Source organism: Penicillium hordei (genome assembly GCF_028827395.1).
Source record: "Penicillium hordei strain IBT 12815 chromosome Unknown utg000005l_segment0_segment0, whole genome shotgun sequence".
NCBI classification, from domain to species: domain Eukaryota; kingdom Fungi; phylum Ascomycota; class Eurotiomycetes; order Eurotiales; family Aspergillaceae; genus Penicillium; species Penicillium hordei.
Genome location: NW_026623146.1, coordinates 923,667 through 948,946, shown reverse-complemented (window position 1 = coordinate 948,946; position 25,280 = coordinate 923,667). Strand labels below are relative to the sequence as shown.

Genomic DNA, 25,280 nt, shown 5'->3' with positions numbered 1-25,280 from the left:
GATATCCCACTGAGAATATTAATATGACGATAGCGACATGGATAGTGAATATGAGAGCAACAGGCGAGGCGTAGTAATAAAACGAAGTAATCAAGTAATCAATCGCTGATTTTAGGACAGTAAAAGCAATTTGGTATATTATTTCACAAGTTTAGCTCCAAAGACTCATTGTCAACAGTAACTGCATCTAGTTACCTAGTCACAGGGTCTCTAAGCCTTGGTAGAAAGAGACTCAACACCCTCCTGCATAGCCTGCAAGTGCTCAAACTTGTAGGTATCCTCTCCCAAGCTCCAAGCCATGACACCACCAAGTTTCTTCTCCGCGACAATTTCCTTGAACTTGCGGGCAATAAACTCGGGGGTATCCCAGGTCCAGAAGAGGTTGTTCTCGCTGTCGAAGTAGTACTTACCACCTCCCTTCTCGTCGTTCTTGCCATCCTTCTGGGCTTTGCGCCATGAGTCGGTGATAGAGATACCCTTGCAAGTACCGTAGTCCGAGAGACAACCAGCCTGGCAGAACTCATCGGTAGTACCGCTATACATAGTTAGTTCAGATATCAATCGGAAGCAGTTGATATTTATGCATACCAGTAGCCGGAAGCACTGCAGCACTGTCCTGATGGGCACTTGGCCTTCGCTCCAAATCCACACGTTCCATCGGTGCTGTCCTTTAGACCCTTAGGTGCAGCAGCCACATTGCTAGCCTCAAAAGTGAAAGCACCGGACTTGCCATTGTCTGTTCCATCGTCGTTCTCGAGCTTGACGAGATGGCAGCCGAGGGGGTTTTCATCACAATCGGAGTGGGGGTCGGTGGTGAACCACTTAGCGTAGTACGCGAAGCCAAGGTTTAGCTTTTCGGGATCAGCCCCAATAGCGAGATATTCGTTGATAGTGTCTAGAGAGTTCTGAACACCGCTAGCGTGGTCGGTAACGTTATCACGGCGGTTAACCAAATCATAAGTCATGACATTGACCATATCGACAGACTTGAAGATCTTAGGACCCTGCTCCTTAGTGAAGGCAATGAAGTCCTGCTTACGACCGGGGACTGCGATAGAGAGAACCTTGTCGCCAATTGCCTTGCGGAGAGCTTCGAGGAATAGAGGGTACGTTTCGATCTCGCCCACTTTCTTAGAGTTCGGAACGTCTTTGTAGTCTTGGCCGTTGCCGCCGGGATATTCCCAGTCAATATCTGCAAATAAAATTTAATAAACCCACCCACTTTTAAAATGTGGAAAGTTTTGTTTGGATGTCTTACCGACACCGTCAAATCCATGTGCGTCAAGCATCGAAGCGACATTCTTGGCATATCGCGTGCGCGAAGCCTCATCCTTTGCTCCCTCGGAGAAGCCAGCGGTGTCACCCCAGCCACCGATGGCGACCATTAGCTTGGTATCGGGGCTAAAGCGCTTGCGCATGGTCTCAGGGGACTCGAATGGCTTGTAGGGTTCGGGCGAGTCCGAGTTAAACAACTTCGAGGCAGCGAAACTCATGATCGCGTAGTCAATGCCCTGGGTCTTGTTCTGACTCGGGAGGTCGGTAACATGGTATCTTGAATAGGTATTAGCTGTGGGCTCAGGAGAGTGACTAAATTGAAGAAGATTGTACTAACTCGTCAATGTACATGGCAAAGCGTGTAGCAGCCACGGACTGGACGGCCAGCAGGCCAAGTGCCAGGCGTTTGAACATGATGGGAAATTATTAGACGACAGTCCTGATATGTTTATAAACAGGACGGGTGGTGGATCCGGTAATCGAAACAATGTATGAACAGATACACAGTCTGTCGTCTCGAGTCGAAAAGCAGCTTCAAGCCGCAAACAAAGAAAACTGAACAAGGAAGGATAGAGTAAGACGTCAGGGAGATCAGGTCAGGTATATATTGTATCGGGTCTTGCAAAACGCCCAAACACAAAAACATGCCAGAATGATCGTCTCCGGGCTGTCGAACATGTGCCTTAATCAGTCTATGCGGGGCATGTGGGCCATTCCTAAAAGGAATGTCGTATCACTGTTCAGCTCTGCCATCAAATAATTCAGTAAGACCCCTGAAAAGAAGGATTCAGGATTCGAGGCGCTGAAAAAGGGCATCTGGCGCTAAGGAGTGACTGCGGTATGCCAAGGGATTCAGGAGGCTGCCTGGTAGATATTATCCCCAATAATTGAAACGGTAAAAATAGGTTCAAGGACCATGATCCTGATTGATTCCAATTGAGGCATTTTCAAATTTAAGGGTTTTTTTTTTTAAAGTAAATGGTCAATGACGGTATACGATGGACAAGGTTGGTAAGCCCGATCTGCGCATTCATTCCCACTTCAACCCGCATTCCCCCCTTAGATTTTAGTTGTGCCCAATGATCATAGAGACGAAAACCGGATCCAATGTATAAGGTTTCTGGAAGTATTCACTGGAAAGTAGTCATCTTAAAATCTGACTCGACGAGGAGCCAAAACTCGGCGAAGCTGAGCGACGGAAGGATGGAACTTGAAACGTTCAGGATGTTTCAAAATGATACATTGACCTAGGGGTATAAGCAACAACAAAATGCAACCAAACGCCACAATCTATATTACAACGGCGCTAAAAGTCATCAATAGTCAAATATAGGGGCTTAGTTCCAGTGGCGCCGAATGATCGGCCGGGCAGGGTCCCAGGGACCGATCACAACGTTTTTGTACTTCTGCAAGCTGATAAGCCACCAGCTGCACCCGCCCATCACAAACGCGGTCAGGATGCCTCCTAGAACAGACCCAATGATGGCTGCTGCCCATCCACCACTCAGCGTGACCCCAACAGCGCCACCTGCAACGATCACAAGGGTCAGTGTCAAGAGCACATGACCAGTCCATGATTTCTGTCGCAGTTGACGCCGGAATATGGGGAATAGCCCAAATACTTCCATGGAGAATAGCATGAGGCTGAACACGTGTGTCGTAGAAGGCAACCGGGACGCGAGCACGGTAGAAGCCATCACAGCTGCGTTGGTGGACAAAGAGGCAGGGAACTTGGTGGTGGCGCCTGCGCCTTCCCCGCTCCCATAGTCGAAAGAGAATATATTCATGATTAAAAGCCAGCAGCTCATCGCCCAGATAGAATCACTGGCGGTGGACTTGGTAAGAGATTTCAGGATAGGACTGAGGCCCAGGAGGGCGAAGTAAATAAGGAACGCTGACTTGACCGTAGTCAAGCGTTGACGGTTGCGCGGTGATAGCGTCGAAACACGGTGGGTATCCTGCGATATGAACGGGTCCGTGGTGCCAATGATGGAGCTGCCAGGAGCAGACGGCACACCACTCTGCCCTGTCAAATGAGTCACTGTGTCGATGCGTTCGCTGAAATCCGCACTGCGACGGGCGAATTGTTCTTTTGAGTCATTCCCGGCCATAGACAGCCCGAGGCCGTGAATGGCGTTCGTCTTGGTATCGTCGGATTGTGTATCATCGGCGGGCGTATCGACGGCGCTAGCAAAAGAAATCGAACTGGATCCATCGTCGCCTCCAGTAATCCCATCTGCACTTGGCACGGATTCCTCATGCTCCTTCCAGATCCAATTATCCCACAGAATCCAGCCCACAGCCGTACCAACACTTCCCCAGCAGACAATTGAGACAGGGCTCACTCGATCTTGGACAATGCTGACGAAGCAACAAACGAAGATAACCACCGAGCAGACATGCTGGACTATCACAGTCGAATCTGCCACCAGAGGCCAGAAATCGTACGGGCGCACCCGAGGATTACGCTGAAGGTGGTCGAGGAACGTTTCCGTGTCGGTATAGTTATCCGGATCTACAAATCAACCGTCAGCAACAGCGCAACACCAACTTCGAACTTTGTACAGGGCCCGAGCCCACAAGCAGACATACACGATTGCTTAACCCAAAGCAACTTCTTCCAAGCACTCTTCCGCTTTCGACGCCGTCCAGCACTGCCCAACTTTTTCCGCAACGCCGCAGCAGACCCAATATGGGCACTGCTCTCGCCGTTCATCGACCGCAGATTTTCCTCGTAGTTTCTAGGCGCTGACTGGGCGCGCGAGAGTGAAGGCGCGAAGTATGCATCTTCGGGCGCTAGTCGATTGGGGTCGGGGAGGGACCGTTCGAGCTCAGGAGACTTGGACCCCGGGGCGCGATTGGGATGGGTATCGACAGGAATCGGGGGAGGGAAAGGGTCTAACGAGGGAGGAGACGTCATCGAGCACAACTGCAACTAGCCTCGGGGCATGGCGTGAGAAGAAAATAAGTCCGTTGTAATGTAGATGTAACGGCTTGTAACCAGGGCGCGTGACCTGCGGGCATCTAAAGGCTGATTCAGCAGTTATCTATACACACACGTGACCTCATCAACCCTTTCTTCGGGGTTGGACAAGTCACTGGGATTCATTTCTTAGGTGGGACAGAGGAGTTCAAATCAATTTCTTGACTTTCGGAGTCGTTAGAAATATTGGATTTGTGCTCATATATGTACACTTTATCAAAGTGTAAATATCTTTATACTTGAAATCTCAAAAGATATATATTCATCCTTGTCAACAACCATAACCTAGATATTGTCTCTAAAACCAGCAAAGTTAACAAAATAAAGCCTCAAACGCATAGTAAATCTCCCTAGTCACTCGTCTCAAGAGAAATAAGAAATGGGACTGCAATCAAGCTTGGAAAATACGATAGATTAATGCCTAGCAATAGTTAGCTCTGAGAATCCCCCAATTTTGACCTGATTTCGATACATTATGAAGACGACGATGATCGGACAAATGTCCTTCTTTTTAGATTTTCTTTTTCAAATGTAGGTACACATACATACACGCACGCACACGCGTGGAGTTCCACAAGTTTGGATGAAGCTTTCTTGTCGCAGAATACACAGGCCAAATTTGCCATGATGGTCACCAGGGTGATCACATCAAGAATGACGAGGAGCAGCTATGGATCAAGTTATTGCTCAATGACCTTTCGGGAACACACCATCTATCCGGAATCTAAAAGCCCATTGCAGGTTTCACCTCGACAACGGGATCTTTATCACCAGGACTAGAAGAGTTCCGGATATCCTCCTGAAGGATATCAAATTCATCAACACATCCATCCCCAACGTATCGCACTTCCTCGATACCAGAAACAGTGCACAGCAGTCCCGTGCGATTGTCCATGCCTTTGTAAAACTCTTGAGCCTTTTGGAATAGGACCTTTGCATCGTGGGTCTTGAAAACGCGGACCTGCTCCGACACATCCGACATCAGCTTGTAGCGAATAGGGACGGAGGCGTCATAAGTGGAGTTCAGTATGCTGCGGCGCCTCTTTTGGGGCTTCCAAGGACTCTCAAGAGAACGTAATTCATTGTGACTATCGAATGTCGGAATGGGCGAAAGGGTCTTGTACCACGATGGGCGTGAGGCAACTGTGGTTTTATTTCCATTATCGTTCTCTGCGTTGAAATAACTGGCGGTGGAAGCTTGGAGCTTAGACCTCAAGGGGGAAAATGGTGGTTCGGATGAGTTGGACCCGACATCCTCGTTGTCGTCATTTGCATTGGACTGCTTCTTTGGGGTAGTGTTTGTCAGACGCGTGTTAAAAATATCATTGGCCCCTGGGAGCCGAGTGCATTTCCGTCCATTATCAAACATGTGTGGACTGAACGTAATTTTCTTCTCATCCGTTCTCCACAGTTTCAAGCCGCAAGCCTGGACTTCACCTTTCTTCTCGGTCTCGAGCCAGTCCAGTAGGTACACTCCTTTCGTACCCTTGGTCAAGGTTCCTCTGAACTTCGACCGGGGTTGTCCATACACGATAAGTTCCTCGGGTCCATTCTGGAAGTGCAATATCATAATTCGGTATGTCACGGTGCGTCGGGTCTGAGTTTTGAGTGATATCTGAAATATAGATAACTCGCACTCATCGCCATCATCACTGAAGGCTTTGAAATTCTTCCAAGTAGCTAGGGCACGACCAGTCGAAGCCGAAGGATGTTCGGTATCAGGAGCATTTTCATGCCACTCCTCGAGAAGCTCGAGGATTCGCGCCGGGATCGGCTGCTTTGGGCCCATGATGCGCTCTATGGCCAGAGACGGAGGCTGAATTGTTTGGATATTAGGAGTGGTTGCCGGCTTTGCAGGTAATCCCTGAGCAAGCCGATCGAAAGATAGGAACGCAGCAGGAGGGCTAGACCGAGGCACAGGAGAAGGGGCGGTTGGATTGGGAGTTCGGGGCTCTTCCATAATCATGACTTCGCCAGATGTGGAGACTTGATAGCTCACCCGGGGAGCAGTAGGATTTATGAAATGACTTTCGGTCGAAACCGACTGAGACTTAGGGACATCATCTTGCATGAGTGATTCATCGATATCGGTGAGATCAGACTCAGTTGAACTAGAAACTCGTGTGTCAGTCCCTCTGGTGCATTGAGAAAGGAGTCCCGAGAGGCATACTCGGTCACCTCAACCTGAGAAGCTGAGACGTGGGACGCGCCCTGAGCAGCTGGAGATTGTGCTGTGAGGGTTTCCAGCTGATTCGCGATTTCATGAACCCCGTTTCCCGCCATATTGATGAGAATAAGGATAAAAAAGATAAAAAGAATGTAGAGCAGGAATAAAACAGATGAGTAAAGGGTAGAAAGACGAGAGAGAGGAAGAAGCTACGAAGAAAAACAATAGGAGTGGCGTAACAAGCAAGAAGTAGTAACTCCATGCAAATAACTCCCAATAGATGTGAAATTGCGATCAATGTACGTAAGTAATATATGGAGCTTAGGTGATAGCCTAAGGGCTTTTTGAAGAGAAGCCCGGAGTAGAATAAACTGGAAAGAACGGCCATGAGGATGAGGACAAGAGTTGAGGGACTTGGAAGATGACGATGTCAGCAAAGTGACATTGAAAGATGTGCTGTGCTGACTAGACGACATAATATGAATGGATTGCTACACAGCAATCCAATATCAGATGCAACCGAGAGAACGGGAATGAGACCGTTATAATTACATAGTTCGCCGCAAAAAGGGCTGGAATATCGAATATTTCTCCAACGTGATGTTCTATATTGTATAATTATTCGCTATTTCTTTTTGGATGTCCTTTTCTAACGGTTAAATGACGGTAACTCATATAGTCGATGATTATTCTAGACGACACTGTTAGATCTTTCAACCATTCGGCTGCTACTTCAGGCGATTGTGACGCTTTTGCTTCGACTTTATTCTCCAGACGAATAAAAAGCGGCTCGAAGATTATACAGGTAACCGTCGATACTGGGCCTATGACGAAGCTTGTGATGAGGTAAAGTAAACAGTGTCCCAATAAGTGATAGAGGCATGGGAGTCAAGGGTAACTCGAATGATCAGAAATAAAATGCTTCATTAACTATATCATTATTCATCATTCATCTGTTTCGAGAACTACACCATAGTATAGGCTAGACTCGAAGTAAATTGATTGGCTTAGCTCTTCCGTAACTCACCTAGATCCTGCTAAAGCAACTACCAAGAGGTTATTGTTCAAAATACTACTTACTGGATATTAGATGAGGCCACAAAACAATACAATCTCTGTTTATACATAGAAAAGTCCTCCATGCGGTTTATAATTTTTACCCGCCTTTGTATATATCTAAAAAGAGCATCTAAAACCACCTCGGGGAGTTCCTACATCGAACGTCTCGTGTATAATCTTAGCTAAGAACTGTAGAGAACTATGACTGCCAACACTGGCCATCCAGTATCATATGCAACACGAGAGAACACGAGAGAACTGGAATGAGACAATTAAAACATATAGCTCAGAGCCAAAAAAAAAAAGAAAATATTTCTCTAATATGATAACTGAACATGTCCGGAATTCAAACAGGAAGCTAGAAAACTTCAGATAGATCTAAATGTACAACATGAATAAATGCCCGAAATCGCCACATCGTTTTTCACACGTGGCCAATTAAAGGTGCCACTCTGGGTGCACAAAAGAAGTCGGCACGAGATTGCTAGTTCATGGATTGCTTGCAAGGGGTATCAAGACTCAAAGCGGAGGGAGGGTAGGGTCACAATGGCTTAGCATATCAAATGTTATAGCTCACTAGACGCTCTGCCATGTTGTTGAAGGACATTGTTATTTTGAACGAGATTTCGGACCGCCTGCGGTGCGACCACGTCGTCAACACTGTTTCTGCGACCCCAGTTTTGCGGCTGGCGTCGGATAAAGGCACCAACGGCGCCAAGGTAGCCCTCGTGGCGCAGGAAATAAGCTTGCTTCTCGCCCTTGGACCAGAAGCGGATGGCGTAGGAGAGAGTGTTCATCGTTTGGCGGTGGCCCCGGATGAATGAACCTCCGAAGTAAATGTGTTTGACTGAATGTTTTTCTGACTGTAGATATGCGATCTGACCAATATTATTACTAATCGGGGTTAGTTCGGATTCCGTCGGAGAGTGGAAATAATGAAACATACCTGATGGCGTAGAGCAGACTCCTGCTCATATCTTCCGGATTTGGTTTGGGTCCATGGTTGGACTCCCCGGAATCGCTGGTTTCACTAGGGTCACCGCGGATCAAGCCCTCGCCGTCTTCGGCCCCTTGCTCCGCATCGTTCTTCAACCGGAGCACCTTGCCGAAAGTACTGGCAATAGCTGTGCTCTTCAAGCCAATCTTGCTGTAGTCCATGCCGTAGATATCTCCAACAAGCATGTCCACTGCACTGTTGTCTCCGCGGTCGGCCATTGCTAGCATGTCGTCGAAAGTCCGGGAGCCGGTCAACAAAGACATAATGCCCCAGAACGTTCCACCACCGAGATGTGTTCCGCCGACACGCTCGAATTGTCTTGGACCGGAGACTTTTATCATCGACACACCTGATCCTATATTGACGAGGAGATAAGGGTAGACATCGGGCCGGGCCTCGGCATATTGCATCGGCTCAGCATCGGCATCGCTGTATGTGAAGACCTCGTTGGGAATTTCGGTAATGAAAAAGTCCAACCCTTTTTTGGAGATGTTAGACAGTATGCTCGATGCTTAGGTGTATTCAACGACTTACCAATGATCAGACATTCCATCTCCTCTTCCCGTAGAATATTAACATTTAATTCCTCTTTCAGCCGATCGTAGTACTTGTATGCGCCGCCCCCAGTGGCTACCACACACAGTCCCTCCCGTGTCGAACCATTGCGTTTTTCGTGTTCCTCTTTAAGCTGTCGGATGAAGTTGATGCACAGATCGATCCGGTGCGTTTCGAAGTTCAGGAAATTGAGCCGGCCGCCATTGTCCGCGGTGTCTGGCTCTCGAGTGAAATAAACAAGCTTTGCAAGTGTCCCGCCAATCTATCAAGTCCCAATTCCCAGTTAGCCATGCTTTCCTCCGGTGTTCTGAAGGAATTGTCTGCGCGGCCCCCAGATTGCGGGGGAACCGGAAGCAGTGCGGGGCAGATAAAATAAAATTCTCGCGAGCAACTCACATCGACAGCCACATGGCTCACAACGCCTGTGTGATGCGGAAGTCGAATATCCTTGTTTTCGTAGTGTACGCCCTCTGCGTCAACGGGACTCTTTGATCGTGGTTCGTCGTCGACAATGAATGCGCCCGTGACATTGATCTTGACGGCGCCGGGGTTGGTAATTGCAGCTTCCAGACGGTTCGGACGCTTCCGCGGAGCATTGGTATCTACCTCCATCCGTTCGGCCATGATGAATGTTGTAAAGGAGGTAGAGTCGCTGGAGATAAAGAAGGTACCCGTTCCCAGGCTTACTGCGTATATCTCCTTCTACCCGGAACGGGCCACAGGAGAGGTCGGGATCCACTTTTTCTTTTTGGAAACCGAGGAGCTGACGTCCCGAGGCTTGGTAGATCGCTTATGACATACATGTCCTATACCTAGGTAGATCGCGGGCTCCGAGGATCATGATATGCCGATATACACATAGTTAAGAACTGGCGGTCTACTTTCCATTTGTCGTCTCAGATCGCTTTCGGAATTGAGAATGAAGTACCTAAATATTCACTCCGTATGTACATAGACATGAATATATTTGCACATGATCAGCCGTGCCGATGTTGAGTGAAACATGTAGTTAACATGGACGAAGTAGCTGAAAGACAATTTGATATAAAAGGTTTGGAGCAAAAGTAGTTGGACCTAAGGCTGCACATATAAATGGCATATGTGCTAAGCTCCATTATCACAATCGGTATAGATCGGCCAATATCAACGGCTGAACAAAGTACATCAGTACAAGCAGTAGATCGTATGTGGATGCAAGTATATTCCAAGGTTGTCTTTGATATATGGACAGTGTCGATATATAGATCTATATAGATCGGTGGGTCGCTCCTTCCCAATCAAGAGTGGTGGTACATGTACAGTACTTCTGTATCATTTGGTGTTCCCATAATAACTTTGTGTCCAGTCAAGGTACCTCATGTCTCGAGGACGGGCGAGGCAAGTACGCGCGCAATCCATTACTGCGAGACTGCGCGTTACTACTGCGCTCTGTTAGCGTTTGCAAATAAATAAAATCTCAGTGGTTCCCCATCTCCTCTTCCTTTCCTCTTCTCCTCCACACCATCAAGTCATCTACCTAATTGCCTGTCTTCACAGATACCATTCAAGACACTTACAGTCCTCCATAGGTTTCCAGACTATGGAATCTTACGATGAGCCTGATACTGCGTCGGCTGCCGGCGCTGCCTCAGCTGTCGAGTCCGTCTCGGCCGCTGAAGTTGCTTCTGTGAATGGTTCCAACGCTGGAGAGCTGCCTGTCGAAGGCGTTCTTTCTGGTGTCGGTCCCAACGCCGAAGCTGCTCAAAGGGTTGCTCGTGAAAAGGGTTGGACCGAACCAGTTCCATTCGAATATGCTGAGCTTGCTAATAGCAAGGACCATCGTGATTGGGCTGGAATTGCCGTCCGTTATGAATGGAAGGACGAATATGGTGATGTGGGCCCTGCTGTCCCTGAACTCGAGGAGCAGCTTTTCCGTGGTGAACTGATTGCCCGCGCGGGGGCTAAGCTCGACGAGTAAGTGACTTAAATCTGATACGTGGACACCAGATTGATATCTAACATGTCTTTGTCTTCAGGTTGAACAGCTACAAGGTCAACATTGAGAGCCCTAACGAGATCAAAGCGGTTACTGAGGTCAGTCTGCGAGAGAAGTTAGCAACAATTTGCCAGTCTAACGATTCATAGTGGGCAAACTTTGGTTTGCATCCGGTTATCCTCGAGAATATTCGTCTCTGTGGGTACGAACAACCTACTGCGGTCCAGTCATATGCAATTCCGGCTGTTCTGGCCAACCTTGACCTTATTGCCGTGGCCCAAACTGGTACGTACAGCGGAGTATGATGTTTGGCACAAGTTGATGCTAACAAAACATAGGCTCTGGAAAGACGGGGGCGTTCCTCATTCCAATTCTTTCCAAGTTGATGGGCAAGGCGAGGAAGCTGGCTGCTGCTCGACCTAACACCGTGGAAAGATTCAACCCAAGGGAGGATGGTGTTCGAGCAGAGCCTCTGGTTCTGATCGTCTGCCCCACTCGTGAATTGGCCACTCAGATCTTTGATGAATCACGTCGTTTGTGCTATCGCTCTATGCTGCGTCCGTGTGTTGCTTATGGCGGTGCTCCTACTGGCCTCCAGCGTGAGGAGCTTCAGAAAGGATGCGACATTCTGATTGCCACTCCAGGCCGTCTTCTCGATTTCATGAAACAGACTCACGTTCTTTCTCTCCGCCGCGTTAGGTATGTTTGTGACTCACTTGATATACCTCCATGGATATGTTTAATACTAATGGCGGTCCAGGTACACTGTCATTGACGAGGCAGATGAGATGCTGGAATCGGACTGGGACGAAGAGTTTAAGAAGATAATGTCTGGAGGAGGCAAGTGATTGAAAGCGTTTGCCATGACACGCTCTTAACCTCACCTTTACGAGTTTCTGCGTTTCTGCGTTTCTGCGTTTCAGTGTTGCTGACTTGAGAAAGATGTGAACGAGGACGATGACCACCGCTACTTGATGTTCTCTGCGACCTTCAACAAGGAGTTCCGGGCGCTTGCAAAGAAATACCTCAGCCAAGACCATGTGCGGCTCCGCGTTGGCCGAGCCGGCAGTTCGCACCACAACGTTGTGCAGGATGTATGTAAATCACGGAGATTATGAGTGACTTGTGAGGCTCCAGTTCAATGCTAACGCATAGTGAAACCCGAAGATCATTTGGGTTGATAGGGACAAGAAGATGCGCGCGATCTATGACCTTCTGATCAGCATGCCGCCTGTTCGTACCTTGGTTTTCGTCAACAGCAAGGAGCAAGTTGACTTCGTCGATGATTACCTCTACAATTCTGGAATGCCTACTACATCCATTCATGGTGGAAGAACTCAACGTGAGCGAGAGGACGCTATGTGAGTATTTGTTCCCCCCTGGCCCTTTTATTTTACTTTACTAACTCTCTAAAATAAAAGGCGTGCCTTCCGGTCCGCAAAGTGCCCTGTGATGATTGCTACCGGCGTCTCCGCTCGTGGACTCGACGTTATCAATGTGTTGCACGTCGTGAATTACGATCTCCCCAGCGCCATGCACGGGGGCATCACAGAATACATTCACCGTATTGGTATGTCTTACTCTAGCCCGATACTGCTCTATTTCCGATGCTCTTGATGAAATTGGCACTAATACGTATTTCTACTATCTACAGGACGTACTGCTCGCATTGGCAACGAAGGCATCGCCACCTCTTTCTTCAATAAACGCGATGAGGATCTTGCCCCAGATCTTGTTAAGATCTTGATCGAATGCAAGCAAGAGGTCCCGGAGTTCCTTCAAGCCTACCGGCCTGAGGGTGATGTGCTGGAGTTTGACGATGACTCTGACAAGGAATTCTTTGATAACCCATCTAACGCTGGTTCTGACGATGGATTTGCCGCTGGCTCTGGCGCCGAGGCCGAGGGTGAAGCTGAATCCAACGCTGCCGCTGAGCCTGGTGAAGCCGAGGAGAGTGACAAAGCGGTTGCAAGCGATGCCGAAGATGTCAACAAGGAGCGTGCCAATGATGACGATCCCGCTGACCACGACAAGCCCGCTGTTGCCAAGCGCACTGTTCCCAAGCCTACTGTTACATCCGAGGAGGAGGATGCTTCTACGTGGTGGTCGCCTGCCCCGCCCTTGGCCGAAAGCAAGAAGCTTAGGAAAGAGGAAGACAAGCCCAAGAAGACCAAGGCTGGTCTGGCCGGTTCTCAGTGGGCCCCAGTGCCCCCTCCCGCCAAGGACCAAGATTCGTTCTGGGCCTAGAGCTCCGCCTTAACTCTGGCAGTGCTGAGCACAGAAGAACAACAAACACGAACTACAATAAAACGAGAAAAGATCCCCAAGAAAATATCCAAAAAAAAAAAAAAAAAAAGAAAACGGAAACGCAAGAATTCCAACGGCGAAGAAGATTTTTACCAAGTTCCCAATTTTACCCTGGATGATCTGGATCAGATCTCACAGTGGCTCGGAGGAAGTTTTGAGGGCTTAATCTCTCGACAATTTGCAAACTGGATCTGTGGAACATAAGACCCTTTCTCCTGCATTGTGGTATCAGGACTGGATCGGTTTTATCGTGCGTGCGAAGGCAGTGATATGGATGCAAAGGTCGAGATGTGCCGCATTACGGATTTCATGGGTTTATGCAACTATCTAGTTTCATTTTTCTCATTTCCCCCGTATATCGTATAGCGTAGAGATGTAGAGATGTAGAGATTGGTAGGCTAAGGGAATATACCTAGGTGGCTCCTGCTTGTGTAAATGTGTAGCCAGACGTTCTTGACTGTTCTGAGTACATAGACAATGCTTCCTACAATTTTCATCTTGACCCCGTCAACCGAAGCACATTCGATCTTTTCTCAGGGAAACTATTCATCATGCATTGGCTATTCATAGGTTCTGTCGCTCTTTCGATATTCCTCCCAACCTCAGCTTTATTTCACGGAATTGTCGACCATGGTCACTGGAATGAACTCCGCAGGCTCATCCACAACGCTTCGTATAACGCCTCGCACGCAAAGAAGACAAGCCCACCTCTTGTCATAGACACTTTTAAAATCCCAACTCGCAATGACCTGGGATTTTGGCACGGCTCCGGTGAGAATCTACCCGTGCAATACGGGCCAGGCTTCATTCGTCTATTCCCAACAGACCCGGATCAGAACTTCCACACACAGTTCGATTCTCAAACCTGCTACAACCTAATACCCTGGTACAACGAGTACCTCCATGTCATCTTCGAGGGCACGGATCAGTACAGCATCTCTTTTAACCAACACAACGACGAATGCAACCCTCGACGCAGTCCCTTCCCCAGCATCGCAGACTCCGTCCAGGCGGAGCGGTATGTGGTTCATCCTGCCTCTGAGGCCTTTGGCGAGGATAATGATTGTGATGATGAGGACGACGATGACTGGGATGACGATGATGATGTGGACGCCGATGCTGGCAGGAACAAGCACAAGCATGGAAGATCCAAGGGAGGTCGACGCAAGCACCCTCAAGGAAATACCAAAATTCCATCTGGCCGTCGTGAGCTCTATATCCCTCTGACTCATTTCGATATTGACTTTAATCGCGTCGTGTCCGTTTCGTTCCATGGCTTCTATACTAAGGAACCCATCACTCTACATCGTGTGGAGATCGTGCCTGATATTCCAATGCCGTCGGAGGGAAATGGTTACTATCGTTTGCCTGGGAAGCTGCCCAATGGGAGATTGGTTCTCCGTTGTTCGCGTCCGAATTCATTTGCCTTTGGCATCGATGATGGACAGCCGCAGTTCGCTCAGCGGGTCATGCGCATCCTTGACGAGGAGGATGTTCGGGTTACTTTCTTCGTTGTTGGGGCTGGACTCACAGATCGGTCAAGTAATTTTACAGACTTTTACAAGGAGATGTTGAAGAAGGGCCACCAAGTCGCGCTCCATTCAAACACTCATCCAAAGTCAGTTTGTTCTGAACGTTTGATTTCATCTGAAGAGGCTAACATGGTGATCAAGGATGGAATCATTGCCAACCCTCCGTGATATTGATGACGAGATCATCCAGTCCATGCAAATCTTTAGAGACAAGCTGGGCATCCAGTGTATGTTATCTCCTGATGTGTCCTTGAAAGTTATTCTGACTGGATATTTGCAGCTTCATACTTCCGCCCGCCATTCGGTACAGTAGCTGCCCGGCTGCGCCAGGAGCTAGCCAGACACATACCAAACCCGTACATTGTGAACTGGAGTGTCGATGTCGAAGATTGGCTATGGGCAAACACGTCCACCCCAGAGAAGCAGCTTGAAGCCTTCTTCCGCGGCGTTAGAAAGGGCGGGAATCTTGCCGTCATGCACTACCTGAATCCGACTACCATTGGGTACCTACCGGAGTTTATTAGACATATCAAGGGTGCTGGATACCACATCATGCGCATCGATCAGTGTTTGGAGGATGTGTCCGCTCCACCGCTGTGAATGGACAAGGTCGTGAAATCAGTATAGACTCACAGCAGCACCTGTCCTGTGCATATATTATTAAGTGTATACATAATGGATCTCTCTCCTAATTGGTGTCTTGACGCCATCCGAGCAATGATGCTTTCATTCGTTTCTTACTCTGTTCCAGTTACATTTAGAACAGTGAATCAATACCCGAGCAAAGAACACTTGCGATTCCATAAAGCAAGATACAAACCCGTCCAAGCGTGTCAAGCTGTGTATTGAGCAATCAAGCAAGTATATAAAAAGGGTTCAACCAAACACCAACGCCATAAACACAGCTTGTCTATTCAAGCTCATGATCATCCACAGGACAGATGAAATGGTAGTACAGCAACAGAGGAGAATAAAAACACAAGTTTTCCCAAAACGAGCCCAAATCACCCGGTATGCCCAAATACCAGACCGGGCTCCAAACCAAGTAAATGCCAAAGCGTTCCCATTTCTCGCTCTCGATGCAAGCACAAAAAAAAATATCTATAGCAAAAGGATCGACATTCTTCCTCCCCAAAAAAGCAAAAAGCAATATCCATATGAATGTACAGTCAAATCACCTTAATCCCCGAAATCAGGCTTCCTACACAACCCCTTCTTCTCCGTCATATCACGAATCCGAGTAGTAATCCAACCTGACGTCGCATCGCCACTCGGAACCGCATGTCCGAGACGCGGGTTGAGACTCGTGAAGCATTTACCTTCCCGGAAGGCGAATTGCACACATGTTTTCTGCGTCTCGCAGATTAAGCGGCAGTCTTCGAAATTATGTGCGAAGGGCTGCTCTTCGCCGGCCATGTTGTTCCAGTTTGGTCGTATGGGTTGTGTGGAGATTTCTGGGGAGATGAATTCGCGGAAGAGGTCGCCGTGCAGGAGGATTCGTTTGTTTTTCTATAGAGGGTGAGGGTTAGGAAATGTTATCATGTTATGGAATCGGTAGATGAATGGGGGAGGATTGGATTGGGTCGACTTACATCACGCCAGCGCTTTTGTTCGAATTTCCATAGGTTCTCGATATCACTTGGCGAGAGGTGGTGGAGGCCTACGGCGATGAAACACCATGGTTTCCGGTAGAAATCTGTAGTGAACTCGTCCAATTCGCCGATATTGGAGTTTTGAAGGATCGGCCATGTAAAGTGTAGGTTGACACCGATGTGGCTGAGGACCTTGCCCAGCACGCAGTCGCCGGCCCAGTGCTCGTCTGTGAAGTTGTTCAGCTCGACCTCGCGGGTGGTGTATTCGTCGGAGGCGCGCTGTAGAGCAGGGTTCGAGAGCATGAAGCCCGAACCACCGTGGGCGAAGATAACGTCTGCGATCTGAGTCTCCGTGCCGAGATATTGTGGTTTTGTGTGGTCGAACCGGGCCAGCCAGGTTAGGACCGTTGGCCAAGAGATGTACGTGTCCGCTTCGACGAAGATGAACCACTTCGCGTCTGGCTTGTATCGTAGCGCTTCCTGTGCCATTGGGAGGAACTTCCATTTATCGAGTTTCCAGCCTGGATTGTTCGGTTTTCCGATGGCGGAGTTTGCTTCGTCCGAGAAATCATGTTGCTCCAGACCCTTTCGGCCGTATTTCACGATTCGGTGGTAGAAGTCGAAGTCCGGGTTCTTCTTTGCGGCGCTGTCCATGTTTGCGAGGACATCGTGGATTTGGACGCCTTCGATTTCTTCTGCAAAGTCGGAGTAGATTACATAGTGGGGGATGCATCGTAATGTTGTTTTGAAGTGGATGGGGACTTTCTCGCGCGATTCCGTCACTCCGGTTTTCATTACCACGAGCACATCTTCGATGCCTGGTAGGGGTGGACAGAATGGGGCTGGTTCACCGTTTTCTTCGAGGGTCGGGGGGACTTCTGTCGTTGTTGTGAAGTGAGGGCGCCATTGTCGATTGTTATTGGAGAGAAAGCCGATGTTGTAGAGGAAGAAGAATGCGATGGCGGTTGCAACTGCAATCAGGCGACGACTGAACCGGCGGGGCACCATGCTGAGAGAATATGAGTACACCAAACAGAGGATAGATCAATTGGTCATTTTTCGCTAGAGTAGATGATTCTCAGACCTTTTGCCCCTCTCCTGTTGACCAAAAGAGCAAAAGAGCAAAGAACTGGGGAAGTCGGAGCTAAAGTTGATTTGACGCCGAGGTTTGTCGCTGACACATCGGGACGCGTAGCCCAGGTGGAATTTGGAGAGTTTCAAATAGCTGCCCCTTGAATCAAATACCTCTGGTTTGAGATATGGTAATCCCTTGCTATAATTGAGAGATCCCCCAGGCTTCCTCATTCCCTCAGGGGGTGAACAGCTCCAGGGTCCCGCACGTCAGGATCCACCGAGATCTGCACGGGCAGTGCAGGATATCATGACGCATTGAATAGTTGAAAGTAGCATCTAGCTATAAGATTTATATGGAATTATATAGATACATATTACTACACCGAACCCAGAACAGTATTAATTCATTCAACTCCAAGACCCGAGAATGCATTATTTGTTGCATCACTGCGCAGGTTGCGTCTTCTTCTCAATCATCTTCGTGTGCAACTTAACCAACTCCGGAATAATAAGACTCTCAATCTCAATTCCATCCCGACTACTTTCATCAATCTGCTGAGCCTCCGCCTGCTGCTCCAGCGTCACCGAATTCCCCTTCTTAGCCTCCGCCAGCCCAACCTGATCCTCAACACCAGAGATACTCTTGCTGCGCCTCGACTTAGGAACTCGAAGCCAGCGCTCATGCGGCTCCTCAGGTGTAATGAAAACCACCTCCCACTTGCGCGTCGAGAGCAAATTGCCAATCACAAGGTGGTGAGAGTAGCGCTGCAGCGCAGTGCGCGCCTTGTACACAAGCAGCGATGGATCTGTCTCCAGTTTAAACGAGACAACCATACTCCCCTCCGGAGCCCATCCGTCCACCAACTGGTGTAGGAACTTAGGCACGGGGTCGAGATTGATAACCAGCTTCCTGCTATTCGACGAGGGATTTTCCTCGTTCTCGCCCGTATAGATTTCATCCGATGAGATTGCGCTACCACGCATGTGTGGAGGCAACTCCCCAGACTGGATCTTATGCTCAGCCATACGACTGCGCGGGATGAAGAAATCGCTAACAGCAGCCGCAAGGTAGAAGAGCGCATTTGGTCCAAGCGGCCGCATCAGCTTCGCAATTGACCGCAGCTCGAACATGTATTCCGAGACCGTCGTGAACGGCAGCAAGAGAAGACGGTTGTTCTGCTTCGCATACCGGTATTTCCGCAGCACGCTGCGCATCTGGTCATGGTACTCGTCGCGCACCATGATAGGTCCATGGCCAGGGTTGGAGGAGTCCGCCAATGCAGGCGCCTCGTCCATGAAGTCCAGGAAGCAATTGGTGGAGTGGCTGTAGTGTCGCGAATATGGTAGGAGACTGTATTGTCGGTGCAGGAAGATCACTGCGTACCCCTGCTCTAGGAAGTACTCGGCGGATGTGGCGCCTCGGGTTCCGGCGGAGAAGTTGTCGATGAATCGTACTGTTTGCGCTTCGAGTGGTACTGTTGTGCCTCCAGATGTGACGAGTACTACGCGGCGGTTCTCCTCCACGTGGAGGTCAATGAATGCGCGTGCCAGCGCTTCGTGTCGTGGTAGGGCCTTTGGTGGGGGGTATTCATTGAAATAGACGGATTCTGCCTCCGCTGGGGACATTTCGCCGAGTAATGGGGCGGCCATTGTGAATTATGATAGAAATGCTTTGCGACCGAGAAAAAGAGGTGAACAATTGCGAACGGAAGGTCGGTCGTTGATGTGAACTGCAGCTGAGATGCCGAGGCTTGCCGCTCCGCGCCTTAACACCGTGGTGGGGTTGCAGTGGAGATTCTTTGATGCCGGTTAGCTTTCCAGGATTGGTCGAGCGTCTCGTTCTTTACGTTGTACGTTCAACGTTTTTCAAGGCAACTGAGTAGCTAGGTTGAGCTACCCCTCCATTATATGTGGTTGAGAATGATCGTCCTGATCCGGCACTAGCGCTCCCGTTTGACCGATCCGTGACAATGAATACTTGGAATATCTGAGTACATATAGAGAGCTCCGGTCAAACTGAAGATATAGGATATTCACAAATATCCATGTCACTGGATGCGCATCTCCAAGGCCCCGAGGTGCCACTCGGTCACGTGGATGCCATATGCGGACCATGTGCCCCCAAGAGGGTTGCAGGTATGCATACTCTCGGTGCCTGACGCAACTGGATTATGTCGGCGTAGAGACATCTGCATACCGGAGGTTTTATTAATCCTCATCCTAGACTCTGATTTACTTTCCAGGAGCGACTCAGAGCCATCGCCCAGGGATATGAAGAGTTAGGAAATCAGCTTTTACTTCTACGAGGGTTTGAAATAATAAAGGGAAGCCTTTTTTTTATGGTTTTCCCCGTCTGGTACGACAGCGGAAGATAAGAAATAGAAATAATACAAACAGTGGTCTCAGCATTGAAGTGAAATTCTAACAGTATCTAAGATAGGCATCTAATAAGTAGAGTTGGAGGAAGCAAAATAGTTGAACGTGGTGCAAATTCGCCGCCAATTGCGACAGCCGAGGACAAGGGGAATGTGCAATAACCCAAGGCTGGGCTAATATATCAGTTCACCTCGCACAAAGGGCCATACACTGTTCCTCCAGTGACCTCTTCCCAACCCTCACTCCCAATGCAGTGATAACACCAAAACGCCTGGTCGGGGTCATACTTGTTTTTGACAGACGAAAGCCAGTCATACATATTGCCGTAGTCCGCAGTGATTTCCTTGCAGCGCTCAGGGTCGTACCCCAGGCCTTGGTAGCATGATTTGGCTATTGGCTCATTGGTTATGAGCCTTCCGTTCACGGTGGTAATTAGGGAGTTCCAAGTTGAAGGCGAGGGCCAGCAGTCGTCAGATGGAGTCAATTTGACGTAGATTAGTTAAAATCTCATAATGGTGATGAACAATTTAGGGAAAGGGTTAATGTACACGTCTGCACTTCGCAGAAACAGACTGGGCCGCATCAAAGAGGAGAAAGGCGTAGAAGAGCATGCTTGCTATGCTAAAGAGGTTGACTTCTGATTACAAAAGCAAATGCAAATTGGATGGAGTAATTTATATAGTCCATTTCTACTCATTGATCTTGCTTCAGTATCACTCTTCTTATTGCGGAAATCATGATGCCGAGCCTCGGATCATCTAAGAGCTGGCTGCGACGAAGTAGACTAGCCCCAGCATCATCAGCGCCAATACTAATCAGATAAGTTTGAAGCCAAGGGATGACGTACCAGAAGATCTGCTGCGAAGTACACATTGACATGGAGTTCAGATTATGTGGGGCCATAACAAGGCCTACCAACGATTAGTATGCGGTCGAGACGATCTTGTAGACTATATAAAGGACTCTTTATCCTCATGTTTTCTACTCTAAAGGATAACTCTTCATTTATCATTAATCAAAGAATCTTTATCCATCTGTACTTCGTTTACCAAAGACCATGGCCCAGTATTCTTATGTTGCGGCACTGGCGCCTCTGCTCAGCAACAGGGAGGCTATCACAACAACGAGAAGTTATCCTTACAAGGAAGCACCAGAGTCTATTGATGGGACAAGGCCGCTACATGTATCACAACGTCCAACACCAATCCGCATGGTGCAGTCCCAGGCCCTGGCTATAGTAGCAAGTTGTCCTTCTCAACACCAAGCAACGCTCGTTGTGAGGATCAAGCCATTCAATCGCATCCCAAAGCCATTGAATTCAACCCATGCGCTATTCCTCGTCAGTACAGCCCTCGATTGTCTAGACGCTAGTCAGCTAATGCTTTTGCAGAACTAGATGAGCTGTGGTTCGGAGGACTCAATATCAATCCCTTCGCGCGCGCCTATGCCCCCGCACTGGCGACATACGGCATTACGCAAAGGGGGTTTATCCAGTTTATCGACGGGCTCAATGAAGCGTGGCTTATTAATCCTTCACTCAACTATTTCGGTATGGCCTCTGGAGCTGCGGGGATGGCTCTCAGTGCGGAACCTTTCCTTATAGGCCCAGCTTTGGGAGCCACACCACTCGCTGCGACGGGGGCTTCAGCGGTGGCGACGATCCAACGTACTAAAAATCACCTGAAAGTGTGGAACGAGAAGCTCTTCAACCCTGTTGGTTTACAGGCCAAGATACTCAAGACGGATAAATTAATGCCGCTTCTTGGGTACACTGGGGATAACGTGTGGGAGCGATACGAGCGTAGTGCACACGGTGGCGAGGAAGCAGCGATGGATTCTGGGGACGACAAATCGCCGGAGCAGATCAAGTCTGCTACACAACGAATCCTGCGCCAGAAAATGGAGCCTCGAGCACCGTACGTCATGTCGCCCAATTTTGATGTCGAAGCGCTGGTAGAAATGGAGGGGATGATGAAGCAGTGGGGGGGCGAAGGAGGCGAACCGGATGGAGAAGCTGCAGCTCAAGATGATGCGACGTAAGAAGGAGGAACAAGCAAAGAGGTATCGGAATGATCAGCAGACGGTCGAGAATCTTCGATTGGAGATAGGGGCTCTGTTCTAAGGGACACCATGAGAGCAGGGAAGCGGAGTTGAAGCGGAAGCTGCAAACAATTGAGCAAAAAACAGGGAAAATTTTCGAAAAGAAGGCCAAGAAGACTGGAAGCTGCGATGGATTGTGATCACCACTCTTCATAACCCAGAATCAGACGATGTTGAAGAGTGCCCGACCCCTTAGGAATTAACCCTATAGCTGGTCGCTTGTTAAGAATATACTATCGTTTCTTTTACCTGTTCTATTCAGTTCTGATGGGCTTAGAAAATCGTCACCTACACGCCTCCACTCCCAGTTGGCGCTTGGAGCTTATAGCAAGGAATATAGAGCAGCTATAAAATCTACATCCTCTATATAACTTGACCCTTAGTTAGCAGAGGTTGTATCTGATGAAGACCGAAGTAATTCGATAATTTTGCAAAAAGAACTACCTACTCGCTTATATAAAACGCGCAACGCGAAGCCATGCACTGTTCTTAATATTTGCCATGCCATATTCCTAGCCCTGTCATCCAGTCGTCTGTCATCTAGTAACCTGGGCATTGACCTCCAAATCCAATCTTAGTCGCAGTACCGATTCAGCAGGTCCGCACGCTCACGTAAATTCTGTCGAAGCTTAAACCGAGGTTCATATAAGGGTTTATATTCGTACTACTAGGGTACTAGGTAAGACCAATACGGGTCCTTACAGAATCTCAAACACATCTTAACGACCCGCGTAAGCTACATCATACTACGTCATAGAGTGCAATCTGCCAAACTTGATGTTGCTATGTAAGAGGTATATTTCACTGTAGATACCGGCTGCGTAAAGCTTGGCTGATGGTACTCATCCGACTCGCCATTCCACCATGCTGCATGTTGCTCAAAAGGGCCTCCTCTAGGGCTGACTGGGTAACGCTTGCATCTGACCAGTTGATCAGTTGAAATCCAGATTCCTCGGGGTTGGGACACATACCGTCGAGATCACTGAAGCTGCTTCCCATGCTGGGGGTACCATCGCTAGCTTCGCGACCGGAGGCAGTGGACCTGCGGGAATTTTGGCGCTCGGCAGCGCGCTGGGAGCTCAGGATCGATGCCCCTTGACTGGTCCGTCTGGGTCCACCGGGTAGGCTGCTACGCCCACCGGAGCTGATAGAGCTGGTGGATGACTCCGTATTTACCGGTACTCTGGGACCAGACCGCTGTTCGTGAAGTCGCCGTTGCGCCGCTGCGCGCTCGGCATCTAAACGGAGGGTGGCGCTGAGTTCCTGGCCTGGACGATCCAGATGGGTATGTTGGTGTTCTCGGGCCATAGGAAGGAACGCTGGAGTGTCTTCTTCGTCGTCCTCATCATCCCGGAGACCAGAACGGTGGGTAGAAAATTTGCCAAACCGTTTGAACAGGGGAGCACGCCTCGTGTCCTCATCGCCGGATTCAGACTCTTCCGACGAGCTCGTGGACGGGGACTCTTCCTCCAGTGTTGGAGACCGGGGCAAAGACGCGATGGGTGGCTGTTCTCGTCTGACAGTCGAAGGCCGACGACCAAAAGAATCCCAGTGTGGTTCTTTCTCCTCGGTTGTCGGCGTGCCAGTGGATGCAGGGTCCCGGGATCCGCGGGTTTGGTTAGTAGCCGTAGTTGATGTAAAGCTCGTACGTCGGTTGTCAGGGGCTGCAGTCAATGTCAAACGCGATCGATCCATCGGTGGGATTAAATATCCCGTACTAAGACGGGTAGAGTTTCGGTCCATACCTCGAAGAGGGATATCTTTCTGGTGAGATACTTGCCGTGATGGCGCCCGAGAACCTATGGATCTTAGTCTCAGACTGCAGTCAATATAAAACAACCATGGGATATACCTGGTAATGGCGTTTCTTTTTGTGACAAGGCCGTACTACCAGAGACCGATCCTAAAGCTGGGGAAGGAGAGTTCGGCTGCGTAGTGCCAACCTTGCGCATTTGAGCCCGAACCTGTGACAGCTGGCGATCATAAAGCCATGCTGCCTGCTGAAGCAGGAACTGCAAGGTGACATCGAAGTTCTCTGCCCTATATCAACCATGTTAGCAGGCCTCGGCTTTGTAGTGTCCCGGGCAGAGTGCAGTTACAGAGCTTTCCCTACGGTGATGTTAGCGGTGTCAAAACAAGAGAAAGCAAAGTGTCTAAGTAGCGGCAATACATACAGTCAATATCACCTTTTGATGGCCGAGAAAGGATATCCCATAGCGCTTGGTCTTTGGATGCATTCCATTCCACCTATTTACGTCAGTGGATGCTCAAGGGGTTTCTCTTGGGGAGACTTGCAGGCGGCGGATCGACAAACTCGCCCCTGGGAAATCGTAAGCGTATAAAGACTGTGAAATTAGTGTCGACGGAGTCGACTTTGATGGACATCCTGTAAATTGTGTAGATTGCGATGTTGAAAGCGAGATCTTTCACCACTCCTGTCCAGCTCAATAAGCAGTCCTTGTTTGCTTAATGAAAGCCAAAACAGGTGACTTTTAGAAACTAGATGATCGTTTCCCAGATAACCTGAGACTCCAAAAAGGATACAATAGATGCGTTGGCGATGGGTGTTGGGGGTGTGACGACGGCAGGCGGTCATTTTGATTGGCAGACAAGGTGCGTGGAAGGCAACGAGGCTCTGCGTGGAATTTCCTTAATGCGGGTAGTTGAGAGCTAATAGATAGGAAATTAAATACCGCCACGAGAGGTCAGATACATCGACACACCAGAACAATGACATGGTTCACATTACGGAGATTATAGAAGTGAAATATTGGCAGAAGAGAAAGTGTCGTTGTTAGACTTGGTAAGGTCCCAGTCAATTTGATTGTCAGGAAAAGTTACACTGTAGTTATACTGCATGGGTGTCTGGAAATTCGGGCATAAATCGTACCTCGTAGATGATCTTTGCTGATTGCTAGTGGATAGCTTGTATATTAGAAACGAGAAATAAAATATGTTAGTAGCTATACGTATGTTGTACTTGATTTCTTCTGCCAGGTGGGGCTTTCCTATCTTAGCTGCCGCCGCTTTTATGAAAGCGCTCAGAGTCAGGCTCACTGTGTAGATTTCAGTCTGGACTCGGACTTCGCGAGCCGCTCAGATAAATCACGTGATTAACCAGCGAGGTCCAATAAACGCTCAGTGAGCACTCACTGAGTCTGATTGGATGCTCGCTAATCGCTCACTGATTACTCAGAGACTGCTTAAGAGGCATCCATCAGATGGATTCCATCTATTGAACACTCAGTCTACGCTCAGACCATACCCGAAGAAGCACTTTGCCCCATG

At 48.8% G+C, this 25,280-nt stretch overlaps 10 protein-coding genes across 10 annotated transcripts; 3 read left to right on the top strand and 7 right to left on the bottom strand.

Annotated features, from left to right (window-relative positions):
• Positions 1-210: 210 nt before the first annotated feature.
• N7537_009313 (uncharacterized protein) lies at positions 211-1,689 on the bottom strand (the record flags this gene model as incomplete). Its single annotated transcript, XM_056900367.1, has 4 exons — positions 211-535; positions 589-1,192; positions 1,259-1,551; positions 1,613-1,689. 4 exons carry the CDS (start codon positions 1,687-1,689, stop codon positions 211-213), a joined length of 1,299 nt encoding a protein of 432 aa, XP_056749035.1.
• Positions 1,690-2,612: 923 nt separating this feature from the next.
• pigc (phosphatidylinositol N-acetylglucosaminyltransferase) lies at positions 2,613-4,195 on the bottom strand (the record flags this gene model as incomplete). Its single annotated transcript, XM_056900366.1, has 2 exons — positions 2,613-3,790; positions 3,868-4,195. 2 exons carry the CDS (start codon positions 4,193-4,195, stop codon positions 2,613-2,615), a joined length of 1,506 nt encoding a protein of 501 aa, XP_056749034.1.
• A 787-nt stretch (positions 4,196-4,982) lies between these two features.
• On the bottom strand, positions 4,983-6,541 carry N7537_009311 (uncharacterized protein; the record flags this gene model as incomplete). The annotated part of the gene is made up of 2 exons (XM_056900365.1): positions 4,983-6,369; positions 6,429-6,541. The coding sequence occupies 2 exons, from the start codon at positions 6,539-6,541 to the stop codon at positions 4,983-4,985; spliced, it is 1,500 nt and encodes a 499-aa protein (XP_056749033.1).
• A 1,509-nt stretch (positions 6,542-8,050) lies between these two features.
• N7537_009310 (pantothenate kinase) lies at positions 8,051-9,660 on the bottom strand (the record flags this gene model as incomplete). Its single annotated transcript, XM_056900364.1, has 4 exons — positions 8,051-8,378; positions 8,431-8,959; positions 9,016-9,298; positions 9,433-9,660. The coding sequence occupies 4 exons, from the start codon at positions 9,658-9,660 to the stop codon at positions 8,051-8,053; spliced, it is 1,368 nt and encodes a 455-aa protein (XP_056749032.1).
• A 955-nt stretch (positions 9,661-10,615) lies between these two features.
• On the top strand, positions 10,616-13,258 carry N7537_009309 (DEAD/DEAH box helicase; the record flags this gene model as incomplete). Its single annotated transcript, XM_056900363.1, has 10 exons — positions 10,616-10,989; positions 11,052-11,109; positions 11,161-11,296; positions 11,350-11,710; positions 11,772-11,855; positions 11,905-11,911; positions 11,950-12,105; positions 12,179-12,372; positions 12,433-12,581; positions 12,666-13,258. 10 exons carry the CDS (start codon positions 10,616-10,618, stop codon positions 13,256-13,258), a joined length of 2,112 nt encoding a protein of 703 aa, XP_056749031.1.
• Positions 13,259-13,869: 611 nt separating this feature from the next.
• On the top strand, positions 13,870-15,450 carry N7537_009308 (polysaccharide deacetylase family protein; the record flags this gene model as incomplete). Its single annotated transcript, XM_056900362.1, has 3 exons — positions 13,870-14,936; positions 14,992-15,077; positions 15,131-15,450. The coding sequence occupies 3 exons, from the start codon at positions 13,870-13,872 to the stop codon at positions 15,448-15,450; spliced, it is 1,473 nt and encodes a 490-aa protein (XP_056749030.1).
• A 579-nt stretch (positions 15,451-16,029) lies between these two features.
• On the bottom strand, positions 16,030-17,450 carry N7537_009307 (glycosyltransferase family 31 protein; the record flags this gene model as incomplete). The annotated part of the gene is made up of 2 exons (XM_056900361.1): positions 16,030-16,359; positions 16,443-17,450. 2 exons carry the CDS (start codon positions 17,448-17,450, stop codon positions 16,030-16,032), a joined length of 1,338 nt encoding a protein of 445 aa, XP_056749029.1.
• A 510-nt stretch (positions 17,451-17,960) lies between these two features.
• Positions 17,961-19,166, bottom strand: N7537_009306 (phosphopantothenate--cysteine ligase CAB2; the record flags this gene model as incomplete). The annotated part of the gene is made up of 1 exon (XM_056900360.1): positions 17,961-19,166. One exon carries the CDS (start codon positions 19,164-19,166, stop codon positions 17,961-17,963), a length of 1,206 nt encoding a protein of 401 aa, XP_056749028.1.
• Positions 19,167-20,949: 1,783 nt separating this feature from the next.
• On the top strand, positions 20,950-21,932 carry N7537_009305 (uncharacterized protein; the record flags this gene model as incomplete). The annotated part of the gene is made up of 2 exons (XM_056900359.1): positions 20,950-21,235; positions 21,283-21,932. The coding sequence occupies 2 exons, from the start codon at positions 20,950-20,952 to the stop codon at positions 21,930-21,932; spliced, it is 936 nt and encodes a 311-aa protein (XP_056749027.1).
• An 861-nt stretch (positions 21,933-22,793) lies between these two features.
• On the bottom strand, positions 22,794-24,377 carry N7537_009304 (uncharacterized protein; the record flags this gene model as incomplete). The annotated part of the gene is made up of 5 exons (XM_056900358.1): positions 22,794-23,791; positions 23,845-24,032; positions 24,092-24,101; positions 24,167-24,239; positions 24,288-24,377. The coding sequence occupies 5 exons, from the start codon at positions 24,375-24,377 to the stop codon at positions 22,794-22,796; spliced, it is 1,359 nt and encodes a 452-aa protein (XP_056749026.1).
• Positions 24,378-25,280: the final 903 nt, after the last annotated feature.